General features: G+C 42.2%; 1 protein-coding gene across 1 annotated transcript in view; it reads left to right on the top strand.

The window, feature by feature from the left end:
• lhfpl4a (LHFPL tetraspan subfamily member 4a) overlaps positions 1–21,264 on the top strand; it is a 41,174-nt gene continuing 19,910 nt past the window's right edge. Inside the window, exon 1 of the mRNA XM_047024565.1 lies at positions 1–946. Within this exon, the coding sequence (XP_046880521.1) occupies positions 541–946 (406 nt within the window). The 5' untranslated portion in view covers positions 1–540. The remainder of the gene's footprint in view (positions 947–21,264) is intronic.

The raw sequence follows: 21,264 nt of genomic DNA, 5'->3' as shown, positions 1-21,264 counted from the left end.
TGGTCTTGGTATGTACAATGATAAAAAGGTTAAAAGTAGGCAATATTCCTTAGTTTTAATTCTTCAAAGGAGACTTTCTCTTTTTGTTTTGGGTAGATTGGAATGAGGTCCCTCGTTTTCATTAGACCTCCGGTTCGTTGGTGGAAAATTCATCATCGGGTCTCATCAGCTCATCCTTTCTCCTTTACAGCGCTTGGTGTAATGGGATTCAATACAGCTACATTATTAACACTCAGACGGTGGTGTTTTTGGCGGTGCGAGCTTGGTCGACTCTGCTGAGTCTTTATGCACTGAGAGGGGAGGGTTTTTCTTCTTTTTCTATCGCTATTGAATCACGCTCGGTTCTCCTTCAATTGGGAAGTAAGACTGAAAGGGGACTGTTTGTGGCATATTAGAACAATTTGCGAAGGAAGGACTGTTTTTCATCTATACAGACCACGGGGTCCTCAAACAAAAAGCGTTGTTGAGGGACTGTTTAAGACAGGGACAGATAGAGACACCGGGAATAGGCTACCAGATAACGCCAAAAGGTGTGGAAAAATGCTGCCCTCGCAAGAAGCCTCCAAAATTTACCATGACAACTACATGCGGAACTCGCGAGCCATTGGTGTTCTATGGGCTATCTTCACCATATGTTTGGCAATTATAAACGTGGTGGTTTTCACTCAGCCCTATTGGATTGGGGACAGTATGAATACTCCTCACGCCGGCTACTTCGGCTTGTTCCATTATTGCGTGGGCTATGGGAACTCCAACCGGGAGCTCGCCTGCCAGGGAACCTTTGCCGAGTTCAGCTCCATTCCCTCTGGCGCATTCAAAGCGGCCTCGTTCTTTGTGTTGCTGTCCATGGTGCTAATCTTGAGCTGCATCGGCTGCTTTGCGCTCTTCTTCTTCTGCAACACCGCCACTGTCTACAAGACCTGCGCTTGGATGCAGCTGTTATGCGGTAAGAGATTGTTTCTTGAGTTGCCATGCACCTCCACAAGGACGGCACAACTGGCATAACTGATTCATTCTGCCCACTAACATAAAGGTTCATTGAGTATTTATTAGTGTTTACATGTAGGACTGGTACGTGTGTGGGGGTGAATGTTTGTTGAGTGTGTGCCATCTCTAGTGTCCTGTGTCGGGCAAAATGCACCTTTTACTACTTATCCCACGTGACATTACGATTAAACCAATTGAGTGTAATTGTTCAGGATTTTGTTAATTATCTTCATTCAGCAATAGGCCTAATGCACTTAATACTTTGTATTTTTGTGCCAACTACTAGTAGTTTTTCTGTATGAATCATTTTCAGTGTTTTTTAATTACTAACTATATAAGCCCATCTATTTGCCACACATGACACACCAAAACAATTTACATGAAATTGTTCACTCGCAAACGGCATTAGTCAGATGAAGACCCTTACACAATTTTTTTGCAGGACAATAGTATGAAAAGTTTGTTTATTTGATCCAGTACTAGGCCTAACATAATCCACCAAAATCCAGATCCAAAAGAATGTCATTATTTTTGTTCCTTGCTCTCCTGCCTACATTACACTGTTGTATCGAAGCTTTTGTGACAGAAACAAAGGATGGCTTTCACTTGATGTGGTTCTCATTTAAACAGTGGAATCCCCCTTGTCATTGAGAGCGTGCGCACAACATGCGAGAGAACATATTGCCACAGCTCAGGCAGCCTACTTGTCTCACACAGGCTCAATCAATATAAGCGCTCCGTGGAGTAAATGTCTACTTATGAAAACCAACAAATCCACTAGACAGGGCACATGCTTAATGTGTTTAAGCTACATCCAACTATTGTGCACACTGGTATTCACCCAAATCTTCTATTGATATAGTGGATCAATGAATGGCATTGTTACAGACAGATTCAATTTGGAATTCACATCAGCTATCTTAGCACAATATCAGAATGTTGTTCATGATATATATAGCTAAAATGTTTTTTTTTAAGATAGGCTTTTATCTCCTGATCAATTAAGAGCAAATGCATTGTTTAGGCAGAAAGATGTGCTTAACATGAGGAACCGAAGTGACATCTAACACTGCTTTCCTTTTTCTAACCCCCCATTTTCTCTGTTATACCACAATCCCCTTTATTTCGTTTTCAATGTGATGTTTCGCATGGTGCTAAGCGTATCTTTAGGTCTAGAAACTGGTGTGAAACTGCTGATGCTCTCTCTCACTCTTTCTCTCTCAAATAAGTTTCTCTCTAAAATATGCCTCTACCCAAAACAACTAGTGCCATCACATACACAGTTTTTTCTCGACTGAACATGCCTTTATTCTTAATCATATTTAGCTTATCTGCCAATTGCAAATTTTTGCTAATGCATTCTGGCAACAACAATCCTGTGTCATTTGTATTTAGACTGTTGTGAATGTGCATGTGCTCAGCTGCAAATTCGGTGATCTATAAAAAATTGACGTCATTTGGTGGCTTGCTGGGTCAGTGCAAAATAGTGCATTGCAGACAAGTTCCCTGGAATATTGACTGTTGGATTCAAAAATGCCCCAAATCCCTCAGACAAGCAGTCTTTTACCCAATACCAATGTTCTCCAGTATTTGGGGAATGAGGACTTGTGAGCATTTACTCTGGCAGGTCAACAGAAGTGACTAATTGCAAGAGGCCATATTGAACTGTTGCAAGGAGAAAGTGTCAACAAGATTTCTAATTGCCCTGTTTAAAAGTATTTTTTCTCCCAAAACAATCCCATTGATCAGTTACAGAATGCGACATTGAGGATGAAGACAAATTTGTTTGGCATCACATTTCATTTCACTGTATTTAAGGTGGCTGTAAGAAAATGACAGATTTAATTTTGAGTAAACCACTGCAAAGGTCAGGCAACAAGACAGCTGTACCTCTGTAATGTAGGCCTAATGTACTCATTTAGCAAATTCTTATTTTACAGTGACATACAGGGGATTAGAATCTGTGACCTGTAGAGCTGAAGTCAAATGCTCTGTATTTTGAGCTTTATGCATGGGGGCATCATCAAGACGAAACAGGAAAATAACTTCTAGAATTACATTTTGTGTGTTAGCATTGATATTTCCACCAGCAGAACTAAGGGCTACAGCCCAAAACCAGGAACAGTCCCTATTAGGAATTGACTTGATACTTTTGGTCATACATACACAGACAGACAGATACATACACAGACACACATATATCTCTATATCCTTTATCATCATAAAGTATCCCCTTTGTCATTCTCTCTAATAGTTATGAAGCTTTTTTGACCAAGTCAACACAGGTCTCGGCTTCTAACGGAGAACAGCCTCAGGGAGCCACGGGTTGAATAGGACAGGGCAGAAAGGACAGCTCTGGGTGTGCCCCACGGTTCATATTACATCAGGCAAAGAATAGAGGGGGCTAAAACCACAGTAGAACACACTCATCAACAGTTGCACTTAAATGTGTTAGCCCTGTTTTATCCTCAACTTGAATGGATGAGTAAGGTTTAGCCTTGTCTTAAGGCATTGTTACAGTATCTTATAGGTCAAATACTTGAACACATGAAATGATCTGATCCAGAACTTCTAACAAGTCTTACGTGCACTGAAAGAGAGCAGTTTCAGCAGACTGTACAGTATTTTTCTACATACGCAAGCGTCTGTGGACAACAATAGTGTCTTTCTGTGAACACACAGATCTAGGCCCCATCTTCTAGGTTGCTATATGAAATCTGATTGGATGATTCGTGGAGCCATGACTGTCACCCTTGGCAGTGCCATTGTTGATGCTTTTGTGTGTTCCTTTGGGTGGATTAAGGGGACTCTGGCCATTGACACATTTAAATGTATTCATTTAGCAGTCGCTTTCATCGAAAGCGACTTCCAAGAGAGAGCTTTACAAAGTGCATAGGTCCAAAACATTGCGAGTAGCCAGAACATGAAGCACATATTGTGAACAACCAAAATAAGTGCCAAAGGGAAGAACCACAAGAGCATGTAGTTAAACAAGTTACAATTACTTTGTAAAGCTCTCTCTTGGATGTCGCTTTGGATAAAAGCGTCTGCTAAATGAATAAATGTAAATGTAAATTAAACAACATGAACCACTATAAGTGTAGGCGTACCTGTGGAAAAACAAGCAACAATAAAAACAATATATCACAGGGAGTACAAAAATGTAACTCAGTTACCACTAACCAACAAGAGCAACAAGTCTCTAAGCAAGAGTCATTGTGATCCTTGAGGAAACTAGCATTGGGTTCAGCAAACCATTCTTAAGTACCGTTGTACTCCCGGAACAAGTGCGTCTTGAGCCTTCTCTTGAAGGTGGAGAGACAGTCTGTGTCTCTGATGGAGGTGGGGAGTTGATTCCAATTTACCGTTGGACAGCTTGGGCATGAGACGGGAGGGCATGAGACGGGAGGGCATGAGACGGGAGGGCATGAGACGGGAGGGCATGAGACGGGAGGGCATGAGACGGGAGGGCATGAGACGGGAGGGCATGAGACGGGAGGGCATGAGACGGGAGGGCATGAGGGAGGCAGCGAGCTGTGCCTCCTCTCTGATTGCGCAATCCCTCACAATCTGGGCTGAGCTGTTAATTTTTTTGCTCAATTTGAGCATGGGCAATTTGATCTCTTTGTATGTCACCAATGTAATGTTTGTACAAATTTTTATTGTACAAACAATACATCGTCCTCACATTTCATAGTCTTTGTCATGTATTTCACATATTTGTATAACATATCTTGCTGATTGTACATAACGCCTCAGTGAAAAATCAGGAGGGGGGATTCGGTTCTTTGAATCTCGTTCAGTAAAATTAACGAATCTTTTTTCGAGTCATTCGTTCATTTCAACGGGGGGGGGGGGGGGGGGCTATACGTCCACTGGAAACACTTATCATATTCTCATGTAGGTTAGTGCATGACATGTGCACCAGCAGATACTATTTCAAAAGAAATTCCTGCATTTACATTTATTCATTTAGCAGACGCTTTTATCCAAAGCGACTTCCAAGAGAGAGCTTTACAAAGTGCATAGGTCAGTGATTATAACAACAAGATAGCCCCAAAACATTGCGAGTAGCCAGAACATGAAGCACATATTGTGAAAAACCAAAATAAGTGCCAAAGGGAAGAACCACAAGAGCATGTAGTTAAACAAGTTACAATTACTTTGTAAAGCTCTCTCTTGGAAGTCGCTTTGGATAAAAGCGTCTGCTAAATGAATACATGTAAATGTAAATTAAACAACATGAACCACTATAAGTGTAGGCGTACCTGTGGAAAAACAAGCAACAATAAAAACAATATATCACAGGGAGTACAAAAATGTAACTCAGTTACCACTAACCAACAAGAGCAACAAGTCTCTAAGCAAGAGTCATTGTGATCCTTGAGGAAACTAGCATTCGGTTCAGCAAACCATTCTTAAGTACCGTTGTACTCCCGGAACAAGTGCGTCTTGAGCCTTCTCTTGAAGGTGGAGAGACAGTCTGTGTCTCTGATGGAGGTGGGGAGTTGATTCCAATTTACAGTTGGACAGCTTGGGCATGAGACGGGAGGGCATGAGACGGGAGGGCATGAGACGGGAGGGCATGAGACGGGAGGGCATGAGACGGGAGGGCATGAGACGGGAGGGCATGAGACGGGAGGGCATGAGGGAGGCAGCGAGCTGTGCCTCCTCTCTGATTGCGCAATCCCTCACAATCTGGGCTGAGCTGTTAATTTTTTTGCTCAATTTGAGCATGGGCAATTTGATCTCTTTGTATGTCACCAATGTAATGTTTGTACACATTTTTATTGTACAAACAATACATCGTCCTCACATTTCATAGTCTTTGTCATGTATTTCACATATTTGTATAACATATCTTGCTGATTGTACATAACGCCTCAGTGAAAAATCAGGAGGGGGGATTCGGTTCTTTGAATCTCGTTCAGTAAAATTAACGAATCTTTTTTCGAGTCATTCGTTCATTTCAACGGGGGGGGGGGGGGGGGGGGGGGGGGGGGGGGGCTATACGTCCACTGGAAACACTTATCATATTCTCATGTAGGTTAGTGCATGACATGTGCACCAGCAGATACTATTTCAAAAGAAATTCCTGCATTTACATTTATTCATTTAGCAGACGCTTTTATCCAAAGCGACTTCCAAGAGAGAGCTTTACAAAGTGCATAGGTCAGTGATTATAACAACAAGATAGCCCCAAAACATTGCGAGTAGCCAGAACATGAAGCACATATTGTGAAAAACCAAAATAAGTGCCAAAGGGAAGAACCACAAGAGCATGTAGTTAAACAAGTTACAATTACTTTGTAAAGCTCTCTCTTGGAAGTCGCTTTGGATAAAAGCGTCTGCTAAATGAATACATGTAAATGTAAATTAAACAACATGAACCACTATAAGTGTAGGCGTACCTGTGGAAAAACAAGCAACAATAAAAACAATATATCACAGGGAGTACAAAAATGTAACTCAGTTACCACTAACCAACAAGAGCAACAAGTCTTTAAGCAAGAGTCATTGTGATCCTTGAGGAAACTAGCATTGGGTTCAGCAAACCATTCTTAAATACCGTTGTACTCCCGGAACAAGTGCGTCTTGAGCCTTCTCTTGAAGGTGGAGAGACAGTCTGTGTCTCTGATGGAGGTGGGGATTTGATTCCACCACTGGGGGGCCAGGCAAGAGAAGAACTTGTGTTGGGACAGGGCGGTCTTGAGCGGTGGGACCACCAGGTGGTTGTCTGGAGAAGACCGTAGGTGGTGGGTGGGGGTGTAAGGTTGCAGGAGAGACTTAATGTAGTCAGGTGCAGTCCCGTTCACTGCTCGGAAGGTCAGTACCAGGGTCTTGAATCTGATACGGGCCGTGATGGGTAGCCAGTGGAGAGAGATTAGGAGCGGGGAAACATGGGAGCGTCTGGGTAGATTGTAGACCAGGCGGGCCACTGCGTTCTGAATCCTCTGAAGAGGGCGGGTTGCGCATGCTGGGAGACCAGCGAGCAGCGTGTTGCAGTAGTCCAACTTGGAGAGGACAAGTGCTTGGACTAGCAGGTGGGTGGAGTGCTCAGACAGGTATCTCCTGATCTTCCGGATGTTGTAGAGGGTGAATCTGCATGACCGGGAGACTGCAGCAATGTGGGCCGTGTGGGAGAGCTCGTCATCCATGGTGACCCTAAGGTTCCTGGCAGAGGATTAAGGGGTCACCGTTGCAGATCCCAGGGTGATTGAGAGATCTTGGGAGATGGAGGGTTTAGCCGGGATGATGAGAAGTTCTGTTTTGGCGAGGTTCAGCTGGAGGTGGTGCTTGGTCATCCAGGCGGAGATTTCTGTGAGGCAGGCCTCAATCCTAGCTGAGATCCCCGGATCAGTCGGGGGGAACGACAGGTACAGCTGCGTGTCGTGGTAGGAAAAGCCATGGGAGGTGATGATTGGTCCAAGTGAGGTGGTGTACAGAGAGAAGAGGAGGGGTCCAAGGACGGAGCCCTGTGGGACACCAGTGGAGAGCTGGCGAGGGTCTGACAGATTGCCTCCCCAGGCGATCTGGTAGGAGCTTCCCGACAGGTAGGATGAGATCCACTGGAGTGCAGTGCCAGTGATTCCCATCTCAGAAAGTCTGGAAAGCAGGATCTGGTGGTTAGCCGTATCAAATGCTGCAGAAAGGTCCAGCAGAATGATGACGGATGACCTGGAAGCCGCTCTGGCAGACTGGAGGGCAGTGGTGACTGAAAGGAGGGCAGTCTCTGTGGAGTGGCCAGTCTAGAAGCCCAATTGATTGGGGTCAAGCAGGTTGTTCTGAGAGAGAAAGTTTGACAGTTGCTTGCTTGCAGATAGAGACTAAATGAAGGTTATGAATATGTGAATCAGGGTGCTGTCAAGCATCTGCGGTGAAACAACTCACAACTCATCCGGGCAGAACCTGAAAATCAGGTCCTGGTGGAAAGTTACTTAGCTTTAAGGTCTTGTTTCATGATGGCTAACAGTTAGCTCCACCCGAGTGCTGCTCCCAAGTTAATATTATCCAAGCTTCTGAGAAAGCATTGTATTTTACATTTGACAGCAGAGCAACACAAAATGGTCAATAATTCTGCCTCGCTCCTATCTCACCTTTTTCAAATCAATGTAAAAGTTTTTAAATTGTTTATTTGATTTTCTCAGTGTCCTTTAAAGAAGAGATCCTTTTAACATTGTGATGGGTGGACAAAATAATGGATGAATGAATGATTCAAGGTCTTTGCTTCCTCATGCCATGCCAATAAAGAATGAACGTAATTTCGAGTAGTTCCGGAGAGCATGTGAACAAGGTCTGGAAAGGCTAAAATGCCATGAAAGATTGAGATAAAGAACAAGAAAGGTAGAATAATTAAACAGTAGAAAGATTGGCTGAAAAAGGAGACTATCCATGCTGCTGTGTGTGAGTGTATCCTTCTAACTCATGTCTGTGGGGACCCTTGCTAATGCAGAGCTAATCTTCAATCAGAGGGGGAGCATGCCTGGGGTTTCACATTGAGGCGGCCCACTCCGCCAATTCATAAACTGCAGCTCTTCCCTCAGAGGTTAACCTTCCACCAATTATTCAACACCCCATGCAGACCACATTGTCGCCGGCAGACCAACCCCAACTCAGCTCTCATGCACTTACTCACGCACTCGCTTGCACATTCACTCACTTGCTCATTCTACACCTCACAGGGTTAGGTAGAAGGGGAGAGAGGAGTAGGACAGAGGGGAAGGTAAGGGTTCAGGAGAGAAGGTTATGGGGAGATGGATGAAAGTATAATAAATATGTGATGAGGAGAAAGGTAGAAAGAAAGAGGGAATGGGAATGGGAGAGTGAGGAGTGGGATGGATTGAATGAGATGGAAAAAGGGAGGAGAAGGCAAAGCAGCCCAAATAAAGGAATTTCGTCTTTGAATTGATTTGCTGTGTTTCTGATGCAAGGAGGTGTACATGGTTTGATGTGAGATAAAGTACATTTATTTATTTATACTGATTGAGTAAGGGTTCCCATGAATTAAGTACAAGTGCAATAAGGGATGGCAAAGGATCGGATTTGGTCATGAATAGGTTAATAACTGTTTGGTAGGGGGTAAGCTCGACTCAACCCTCGGAAGTGTGGCTCTGTGTGTTCTATTGTACAACAAAGAGATGCTAATTGTGTGCACTTGTATAGAGGTACACAGTGTGTGTGTGTGTGCACGTCGAGTCAGGACGAGAGGAACCATCTTTGGATCCAGGTCAAATTCCCGGAGATGACAGTTTAACCAGCTCTGTGATTCCAATGCCATGCTGAGGCCTCTCCCTACCCTCCACAGGCCAGCCCGCCGGCCAGCCAGATACCAGCCCGGTTTGGGACAAAAGAGGGAGGACATCTGCTGCACACCGGTGCCCAGCACCTAAAACCCTTGCCCAAGGAGAAACAGCGGAAAAGGGAAGGGAGAGAAGTGAGACAGAGAGAGGGAAGAGGAAGAGTGATTGAGGGAGGAAGAGGAAAGAGACAAATGGGGTAAAGAGCGAGGGAAAAGATAGGGAAGGAGACAGGGTTGAGATGAGGGATTAGAGGGAAATCAAGATTTTAGAGAATCAATGGTAGAAGACAGAGAGGAAGAAAGTACATTTGATATTATTAGACTTTATGAAGTTTGAAGTTCACCATCTGATGAAACCGTAGGATGCATTGAGTAATGCTGAAAAAATAAAACAATCCAAAATGGACCTTTTGGATAGCAAAACCAGCCCAACTAAATTCCATGGCAATTACATTAAACTCAGACTGGGAATTAAAACATCCCTCCAATTTTTCATGTTACGGAAAACACTTCACTAACAACCCTGAAAGGCTAGGCAACACAAGCACAAACACACATGCATTCACACACTCAAATGGAGGTTCTCTTTCTTCCTCCTATCCCTGTCTCCATTAAATAGAGAGGGGGAGAGCGAGAGAGAATAAGAGAGAGACACACAAACACACACAGAGAATTCAGGGAACTATATACTTATTTGTGTCTAATTAGCATGCATCTGAAAAAATGCAAAGAACACCAATCTTTCAGGATTCTTTTTATTTCACATTCTCTCTTGCTATTCTCTCTTCTTTTTCCATCATTATTCTGCTTTTGGCCATAAACTTCTAAGCATTACTTGGCCTAGTTAGAGTTAAAGGGAGTGGGCCTTGGCTTGGGAGGACTTCTGTTGAAATAGGAATTTAGGGGGAAATTGTTATTGATTTGAACACAGATTTGTGTCATTGATGAGCATGTGTAAAATCTATATGGATATTTTATGAACATTTGGGGAACTATACAGTTCTGTCCATTTGGCTGACTGACCAGCTAAATGTGGGAGGACTCCAGATCCATAGTTGTTTAAGTCTCTGACATGCAGTGGGAAATATACCTTTTTATTCCAGCTGCAGACAATTTAGAACAATGTTATTACAGTATTTTCTCATAGTTGGAAATGGTTTCTGTACATGTCAATTTGTGTTCACGCGGCTGTGTGTATCGAGATGAGTGCTTAAATATTTATCAACAGACTCCTTCCCTTACAGAATGTTGGCATGCCTTTTTATTGTCAGCTGGTGTTCCTAAGGGGCCAATAGAACTTGAGAGACTCAAACACGTAAGCGAAAATCTATCGTTAACATCAATTGGCATAGTGGCGTGATTTTGAAATCCCAAATTTGAGTTTGAGAATTACTTTCGTCAAATAAAATCAATATAACATTTATTTGTATTGATTTGAGTTACAGTTAATAAAGGTGGGCCCATCTGGTTAAGTGTCATCTAGTGCAACGATTCAGCCTCAAAACTGAGTGAAATAAAACGTTTTTAACATAGTCTTAAACACAGACATAGGGTCAGCCTCCCTGATTGAAACAAGACTTGTTTCATAAGAGAGGAGCTTTTCATGAAAAAGCCCTGCCCTTTTCTTCCCCATTGTTTTCTTCTTGTTCATGTTGGAAACCCCCAACTAGCTGGTGTCTTGTGATTGTAGTGCCCTTATGGTGAACGTGTGCAAGGAGGTCTGAGAAATAGGGCAGTGTTAATCCATGGAGTGATTTGTACATTAGGAGTAAGACTTTTAAATTGGTTATGGCTTGGATTGGAAGCAAGCATAGTAGTAATCTTGCTGCAGTTGAGCCAGAAACAGAATATTACAATGGTCCAGTTGGGATGTAACAAATGCATTTATTTGTTTTTCAGCATCTTCCTATGAGAGAAATCTTCTTATTTTAGAAATGTTATTTAAATGGAAAAAAATGCATTTTGGGTATTGCTTATGGCTTGGGTAATGCCCTTCATTCATATGAGACATCTGGATCTATTAAGATGTTATTGTGATTTTTTAGTATTTTTTGTAATCATGCACCTCAGTTTTGAGAAGGAAGAAATTGTCTGTCCATGTCCTTATTGTAGAGATTCATTTCATGTAGTAGTTTGCCAGGCTTCGGGTAAACATAGCTGGATGTTGTCAACATATCAGTGAAAGTTACTTGAATTATGTTTGCATAAGAGAGAGCAAAGGGCTTTGTACAGAACATAGTGTGATCCGAATTTAACAGTGGAGCGCACTTGTGAGCATCACAGTGGACAAATTGTGATCTGTAAGATAGATACCATTGGAATGCTGACCCGGAGATCCCTAGATGATTATAAATACACTTGAGGACAATTTTATCATCATCAACAGTGTCAAATGCTGCACTCCAATAGGACAACCAACACAGAGATGGAGTCTCTGTCTACTTTGGTGAGTTCTATTCACAATCTGTAAAAGACTGAGAAATGACCTTGCCGACAACATCCCCTTTTGACTGGACCGTGTCACAAATGTATCAAACTCTGTGTAAATGAATCCATAAATGCATGCATACAGAGAAAAACTGAAAAATCTGTAGGCCTACGCAATGTTTTTCTCAGATGTATGAACACTCCATACGCGACTGATACCACACATTTGATGTCCTCCAAAAGAGGTAAAGCATAGCGCACCGATTGTATAGTCACATTTGGTATAACTAATTTGTGGCCCAAATACTTCTTTCTGGCTAAATAGGCTAAAACGAGATAATTGGCATAATTTGTAGATAGCCTATACAATTTACTCCCATTGTAGATCAAGTAAAACTGTTATTTGTTATGCATGCACTTTTCTCTCCGCCTTTGGTCACTGTGTCGCCTATCACATCTTCAACTCATGTCTCAAAAACACTTCACATGTGTTTTCATAAACATGGACATAAACATGGTACAGAACAAAGGTCAAACGCCACACCGCCATCGATAAAAAAACAAATATATAGCTGCAAGCAGCGATGCGGGTTCCTCCGCAAAATAGCAAAATATTATAAAAATGTACATTGTAGAAGGTCAATAGTTGGACAACAAGAGAGCAAAACTACTTCATGTTGGGCCAACTACAATAGGCTGACTGGGGATTTGAACTCATGAGCATGAGGTTACAAGACAGCCTCTCTATCCTCTCTGCTACACACCAGCTGTTGAGAATGTTCGATTAGAAAGGCCATACTATTAGCTTTGGTCAGCTTTGGGACAAAAGTTAAGAAACAGTTGACATTTCAAAGTGGAATTGCGTGAAATTGCGCATTGTATTTCATAATGATGTCATCCTGTTTAACTAAACAGATATTCAAATTTAAGACAGGCTAAAAGACTGCAGCTGGATTGGAACCTACAACCTTCTACTTTGCAGGTCACTGTCCCAGTCCGTTGAGCTATTCTCAGTGATGAATACGGTCATGTTCAGTTACTGTATAAAAAAGTAAGCTGTTTCTACTGTGGTAAGAGTTGTTAGATTCAGCCAAAGTTTAAACTACTCAAATTCAATCATATTTTGACATACCAAGGTGAAATTGTTGATGGTACTTCAGAGTGATGTAATCTCAAACCCAATAAGATTTGAAAACCATCAGTCAAAATGATATTGTATTTATTGACACAAAGATATTGAGGCAATGAGGACATTTACAGAAATACAACCCTTTCAGCAGGGGCGGTTCTACACGGGGGCCTACAGGGGCCAGGGCCCCTGTAAAAATGTCTCTGGTCCCCCTGCGGCCTAGCCTGGCTGCCAGCCCAACTTCTCCCCGCCCCCAAAAAAATTTGGTCGGGAAGTTGGGTCTGGAGGGTCTCGTATTGGGGACCAACTACAGAAAACCAGAATCTGGGCGAACCAATGAAATTGCCAGGGCGGGCTTTATACGGTGATGGACAGATGATCAACAGTAACGTAATCACACAAGTCACAAAAGAGCGCTTAAGTTGAATTCGTTTTGAACAAACATGGCTACTGCTGGAGATCTGGGATGTTATGATTCTGCCATCGAGTCTGTTTTAGAAGACATCGACAGCGCATTCATTTTGAAAGAGGAACAGAGAGACGCAATCAAGGCATTTGTCGATGGAAAATATGTTTTTGCCGTCCTTCCTACGGGATTCGGTAAAAGTTTAATTTATCAGCTGGCCCCGATGATCGCGAAGAAGATGGGACACAATGAAAACCCAGTGGCCATTGTGGTTTCTCCTTTTCTTTTGTGGAGTTGTAATCCTAAACGGAGAACTTGTTCGTATATGCATTGCCCTTTATTGTTTTGCTCAAAAAGGTTGACCGTGTGAACAAGTAGGCTACTCCCCCTACTCTTAAATTAATTTTACAACACCGGCAAAAATCGTTTGTATTCATTCTTCAAGCATACTTCAAGTCTGCTTGTAGTTTAGTTCTGTTGACAACAACTATGCGGTGCTTAACATACGTCACATACTCTGTTGCTCTGATTGGTTGTAGATCTATCCAATTGAGCGAAGAGGCATTTGTTTTCCAGGCTGGTTTGAAACACGCCCTGTAGTCAAAGCCCAACGGAGAGTTCTCAGACTCATATTCTGACTAGAATTATGAGTATGACAACGTCAGGCTACCTGTGGCCCCCCTGAGCTGACTGGACAAAAAAAAAGGAAAAAAAATATATATGTTTTTCTTCTTCTAGTAGTCGTCATGAAATGAGGAAGGGACATTGCAGCCTTTTTTGCCCCAGTAAATACAAAAGTTAGAGACACATATCAAGGTATTGAGAGAGTTGAAGAGCTGGAAGAGGGAGAGCCAGAACCGTTTGAATGATTTTAATGTAAAGCAAAATTAAAGTATTTAATGTTAAATATAATTTGTTTGTTTTTAATGTGCCCCCCTGATTAAACACTGGCCCCACCTTGGCCCCCCCAGTAAAATCTGTCTAGAACCGCCAATGCCTTTCAGCCATTTTGTATTGCATTTCATATTCTATTTCACCCTATACAAAGACACATCTGCCCACACACAACTTCCATCCATGCTGTTTCCCTCTCTCCCAGCACAGGTTATACCAAGGGAGAAATGCTGCGGCGGCCAGGTTTAGGGGTAGTCCAAAAACATGCCTACCACAATTGACACATATTTCCCAAGATGACTGAAAAACAGCAGATATTGTAACTCTTCTTGAAGCTCTAAACTGGTCAATATATACACATCTGACAAAAGACCAGCTCGATCTTTGCCTGTAAACAGTGATTCTGACTGTCAGAGACCTTTAAATAGGCTGACCGAGTGAAACTAGCCTGGTTAACGTAGGTTGTTTTCTCAGGCAAATGACGAATGAAATATCGTATATATGTTTTGAAATATCCTATATACTGGCTATCTTCAGCAGCCTCTTGTCTACAAAAAGCAGCCCTTCCTGACGTTTTAGGAGTTGAACTGAGTGAAAGACAATATTGTTTAAACACTGCCAGTGAGCGAGCCGAGTCTGTCTCTGAGGCAAAACAATGTACCGCCGGGACGCAGTCTCACTCCACTTGTAAGTTTTCAACAAATCACAAAAATAATCGGTGCATCTGGCTAAAAGCACAATTCCCACATCTCCTAAAGGCTGCCCTCCTCGACATTTTTGGTGTCGACAGAACTGTAAAATGGTGAACTTACGAACATGACGCAACCAAAACATGGATGCAGCCTAAGCCTATGTGGTCTCCCTGGCGCATAGGCTATTACAAAGACTTTCACGAGCCAAATCAAAATTCTGAGCCGACAGGTCTGTGGGGAATCGCTTGTTCTACTAAAAGCTGCACTCCTCTACCTTTTTGATGAATTCGCCGAGATGCTAAATGATTCACTAATTTCATAGAGGGAAAAAGCTGCGATTGGAAGTGAAATGAAACAGGAGCTAAAAACCAAGGGTGGGGGCTTGGTCAGCACACCATTTCCAGAAAGGATGTGTGTACGTCTCGCCAAGCTTGCGCGTGTGTCAAGTAGGTTGACCACCTGTCCCTCTTTGCACTGTATCGCACAGCATACTCAATATGCGACGTGCGGGACAAGGGGTGAAAATGCTGTGTGACACAACGCAAAGCGGGACAGGTGGTCACCCCAGTGTCAAGGAGCAGGATGAGCCTGTGAGAATTTGGAGCGTGCTGTGGAGCAATTAAATTGAATTCAATCATATATAGACATATCAAGGTGAAATTTTTTATGGTACTTTGGAGTGATGTCGTCTTGAACCCTATTAGGTTGGAAAAACCATGAGTCAAAATTATATTAGATTTATTGACACAAAGATATTGAGGCAATGTGGACATTTACATAAATACACCCCTTTCAGCCATTTTGTATTGCATTTCTTATTCCATGTCACGTAATGTAAAGACATGTATTCTACACATCTGTAACAAATTTCAAGTCAATTGGGTCTATGGTTCATGAGGAGAAGGGTTTTGAAGGTTTTACCAAATTTGGACAGTACAGCAAAATCTATCATGGCGGACGTTATGGGTTATTGAGGCTTTTTTGTTCCCCATGAGAAATAAGGCATGTATACCAATTTTCAGGCATTTTGGAATTCCTCCTACCGGAGGAACCCTAATAAAGACTCCACAACAACTAATATAGCCATCCTAATGAGTTTAACACAAAACAGGTGAGTATTATTATTCCGGTGACGCAGATCGGCGCTCAGACGCTGTGCAATCTGTGACATTAAATTTGCACAGCCCTATCACAGAGGGCTTCACTTATGGCCATAGAACTGCACCTAAACCAGCCTAAACTCTCAAGAAAGACAAAAAAAAACTCCCAGGAAAACTTGAGAAAAAATTTAAGAAACTTTGGGAAAAGCAATTCAGTGAGGAATCCCCTCCTCCAGAGACTGCCAGTGTCACAGAGAGGTGCAGACCATATACTTAACACAGTTATCCATCAAGAGTAGAGCAAAAACAATTGCCAATGGTTGGTGAAACACAGATATCCAGAGTTCCGAAGCAGTGCTCAGTAATGCAGCATTGGAACAAGATCAAGGAGAGTGATAAGTGGTCAGTTCAAATGGTAAAATGACAACCATAGACTTACTGATGTAACAGTTTTACAGCAAAGGCTAAGAGCAAAGACCTTCCGGAAACCTTTCTTCTTCAAGCGGAGTCTGCAGCCGGCTCGATTGCCCCTCGCTCTGCTGCGAAGGAGTAGACTCCATAGGCGAGCTCTCGTGTGTTTGTTTTGGCTACGGTCCGTAGAGTTTCTAAGGATATCCTAATGAAAACCCTGAAGATCAGGGTGGCAACTAGGAGATAAAGTTGCTCTGATGTTTAGTAGTTCATTTCGTGTGTATGGGATTCTCACAGTGTCCTCGGATTCCTCCAAAAACTAATTGAGTCTCAAACATTGCCATTGTTTTGTCAACTATTTTGACAAACAAGCCTTTTATTAGTGTATTTTAATTGCTGCAGAATCACTTAGTCGGCATTTAAAACGCAAGCAAGGTAACTAGCCAACTCATTATCTCGCAAGGTAGTGCATTGTTCAGCACCTGCTAATCAAGTTTAATTTTCGTCACAAAAATGATGTGGTAACCTGACAAGGAGTGGACCATACGTGTTTTCATAAATCACTCTATGAAAATGTCTAAAATAAATGAAACAAACAAACAAATGAACAAGGCACCTGAGGCCTGTTCCATAAAGCGAGTTTACGAATAAGCCAGACTTATGTCAGTTAGTCGTACTCATTTCTAGTTCATTCGGTTCCATAAAGCCAGCTCAACGTAGTTCAAACTCGGTTACTATGGCAACTTAGGCTAAGAAACTAGTCTGGTCCGGGGCAGGCTAACTGTCAGGCTTAGCGTGACTTGGTGCTTAACCAGACCTTCCTGTAACACTGACCCAATGGGAAAACAATGATTTACCACGGATATTCTAATTTTCATGTTCAACATTGATAGAAAATCAACTCAAACAGCCTACATAGGCTACAACATTTAGCCTAATACATTAAACAATGATTATTGGGCTATTATTGTAGCAAAACTGTTCACAAATGAACAGCACGATCCACAAATGCACAGCACGATCCACGAATGCACAGCAAGATTCACGAATGCACAGCCAGATTCACAAATGCACAGCCAGATTCACGAATGCGTACCGCGATCCACAAATGCGTACCGCGATCCAAATATGCATACAAGGATCCACAAATGTGCACTCAGATTTGTGTATCTGTAAAACATTGTCCAAATATGTAGTCACAAAGGCTGGCCTCTCAATTGGCTGTGTTTTTACACGTGACTTTTGCTACACTTTTGCCGTGGTACAAATTCACAACCCGTGTGCGTGTGCGACGATATGTGCCTCGGTAGCTGTAAAGCCTCCATACCAACAGTTGGCGGTATAGCGGTCCAGTGATTTTTAAGGCAACATGACATTGCTGGGTGGTTCAAGTGGTTCCTTAGACTCGTCGTGGCTGCACTTGGAATGCAAGGTAGACACCTCGAGAGCTTTTGGTAAGTATATTTGTATGTTTAGTAGTAGTCCTAGGTGTCATTAGTAGCCGTATATTGCCCAGTAAAATACAATATTATCAGTAACACTAGTTATCTGTGAATAAATAACTTTAGCTCTGCTTATGCGTTGCACTGAGCAAACATCATTGAAGCGGCACTACCAAGCTAACTTACGCTAGACCAATTAACCTACCTGAAAATATCTGTGCCGTATTTGGTGTGTAGGTAGCTAGGATTGAGTCACTATCAGGAATCTATCTAGCTTTAAAACTAGTTTGGTGGAAGTTTGTATTTTAAAAAGGCAAATAATTAAGTGTTGTCTTGAGTTTCATCAGCTAGCTAGCTAGGCACATGCAATCATTAGAAAATGTTTTCCTAATGTACATTTAGACTTTTTCTTTGTTCTCTTTTTAATGCTCTGCACATGTCTGGACTTAAGTTACTAAGTATGTATTTACTGGGCAATATACGGCTACTAATGACACCTAGGCCTACTACTAAACATACAAATACACTTACCGAAAGCTCTCGAGGTGTCTGCCTTGCATCCCAAGTGCAGCCACGACGAGTCTAAGGAACCACTTGAACCACCCAGCAATGTCATGTTTCCTTAAAAATCACTGGACCGCTATACCGCCAACTGGTGGTATGGAGGCTTTACAGCTACCGAGGCACATATCGTCGCACATGCACAAGCACACGAGTTGTGGATTTGTACCACGGCAGAAGTGTAGCAAGAGTCACAAGTAAAAACACAGCCAATTGAGAAGCCAACCTTTGTGACTACATATTTGGACAATGTTTTACACATACACAAATCTGAGTGCGCATTTGCAGATCCTTGTATGCATATGTGGATCGCGGTACGCATTTGTGGATCGCGGTACGTGGTACGCATTCATGAATCTTGCTGTGCATTCGTGAATCTTGCTGTGTATTCGTGGATCGTGCTGTGAATTTGTGGATCGTGCTGTGCATTTGTGGATTGTGCGGTGCATTTGTGAAAGGTTTTCTACAATAATAGCCCCATACTTTATCTCCGTAACCGTAATCGCCTGATAGCCGTGTTGGAGACAGCCATGTTCGGTAAGTTCTATTTTTACACATTTTAAGCTAGAATCAATGATTGGCTTCGTGAAAGCGCACTACTCTTGATTTATGTTGAAGGTTTGAGCACTGTGAGACCTTTAGTTTGAAGTGACGGAAAACCGAACTCGAAAAGTAGCTAGCTTTTTCCCTCTACATTAGTGAATCATTTATCATCTCGGCAAATTCATCAAAAAGGTAGAGGAGGGCAGCTTTTAGGAGAACAAGCGATTCCCCACAGACCTGTCGGCTCAGAATTTTGATTTGGGCCCTTAAAGTCTTTGTAATAAACCTATGCGCCAGGGAGACTGAATAGGTTTAGGTGGCAGCCATGTTTTGGTTGCGTCATGTTCATAAGTTCACCATTTTACAGTTCGGTCGACACCAAAAATGTAGAGGAGGGCAGCCTATAGGAGATTTGGGAATTGTGCTTTTAACCAGATACTCCGATTATTTTTGTGCTTTGTGGAAAACTTGCAAGAGGAGTTAGACTGCGTCCCGGGAGTACATTGTTTTGACGTTCGAGTCAGATTCGGCTCGCTCACTGGCAGTGTGTAAACACTTTTGTATTTCACTCAATTCTACTCCAAGGACGTCAGGGAGGACTGCTGTTTGTAGACAAGAGTCTGCTGAATACAGCCAGTATATAGGATTTTTCAAGGCAAGCCTGTTTCATTCGTCAATTGCCTGAGAACGCGACCTACGTTAGCCAGACTAGTTTCACCAGCCATCGTCAGCCTATTTAAAGGTCTCTGACAGTCAGAATCACTGTTTACAGGCAAAGGTCAAGCTAGTCTTTGGTCAGATGTGTATATTGACCAGTTTAGAGCTAAATACACTTGCCAGAGCCTGGAATCGAACCAAATGTTTTGAGTGACTTTGCATGGCCGGGTCTCCGTCAGGTCAACACATTTGGATCCAAGTTCAAGTAATGCCACTGCATTTCACAGTCAAAACTGTAGTTTATGTCAAGTGTAGATGTAAAAAGTTTCATTTTTCACAACTGACATGGATCCTTTCTTTACTTTTACAGGTTTGCAGGGTCATGCAGAGGCCTGCTTAACAGAGTCAACTAGAGGATGCTGAACGATCTGAACTTGCTGGACAGACAGTCACCCCACAGACACAGTAGCCCTGCAGACTGGTTTTTTGAGGACATTGATGAAAAAGGACAAACCAGCATTTTTTTTAAGTCTAAATGTTTACTCTTTTCCATGTCCCAGCATGCTAAGCTGCTGACTTTTAGTGTCTTAAGTGATGAAACCAGTTCAAGTGATAGACCTTTGCCCTGAATCCAATGATTATTCATCTGAATCAAAACCCCTCAAGAGAAGGACTGCTTCTTGGATGATTTGTGCTCCACATCAGTTCATCTCACACATTTGCCTTTGTTTCCATGGGATTCATGGAATTGCTAGTTTCTGCTCCACCATTGTGTTATAAAAAATATAATTTAGGACAGAAATTACATTTTTGTGTTATCCTTTTACATTACACACATAATGTTCTTCAACTCAACCGATTGTTGTCCTTTTACCATACTGTTCATATTAAATAGACATCAGTGTTTGGGAAGATTACTGTATATTTCCTCTTTTGATTTGTATTTCCATCGTAAATTTGGTCTTCAATTTCATTTTGAAGTGGTAATAAAAGGTCTTACAAAGTCTTAAATGTAACTTGTTTACACCTGTAGACACCCTGTGAAGCCCCCACCCCCCACTCCAGAGACAGTTCGTGATAGAGAGGTGCAGACATTAAGTTAAACATAGTTATGCCTTAAAGAAAAAAATAGAGACTTAATGTATAACCAGTTAAGCCAAGCTAACTAACATTGTTTTTAGCTACCTTGCATTTCCAGTCAATCGCCAACAAAACATTAGTAAAAATAGCTTTTAAATCGGGCAGAACTTGTTAATGCAGGATACTCCGAGACATTAGTGCTTCACTAGCATCTCCTCATATCACGCAGTCGGAGCACAGCTAGATAATCAGCGTCAGTTAGGTTACAACAACCATGCGAGGGATTTCAGTTGTTGTTTTCGTTCAGTTAGATGTTTGTAATATTACTGTTTGTTAGTTAATATGATGTTGTTCACTCTGAGTGTGCATGTTGTGTAGTTTAACCGGAAAGAGAGTCGGCCAATATAATATGAAGTGCCATACTCGCATGCAGCTGAACGTGGGCTGCGCCTAAGCCTTGTTGCCAACGAGGCTGTTCTTGATTGTGGATTGACTGAGGTCCTGGAAAGAGATCTCTCCAGGGGGAATCAATATATGCAAATTTCAAGACGTCTTTGAGAAATTCTGTAAGTTGTGTTGCGGTTTAAAGTTTTGATTGTGGGAGGCAATATTTGGACGACATCTAAACCTCATGCA

Source organism: Hypomesus transpacificus, chromosome 9 (genome assembly GCF_021917145.1).
Source record: "Hypomesus transpacificus isolate Combined female chromosome 9, fHypTra1, whole genome shotgun sequence".
In the NCBI taxonomy this organism is placed as follows: domain Eukaryota; kingdom Metazoa; phylum Chordata; class Actinopteri; order Osmeriformes; family Osmeridae; genus Hypomesus; species Hypomesus transpacificus.
The sequence above is the reverse complement of the archived record's forward strand: the minus strand, read 5'-3'. Positions and strand labels throughout refer to the sequence as shown.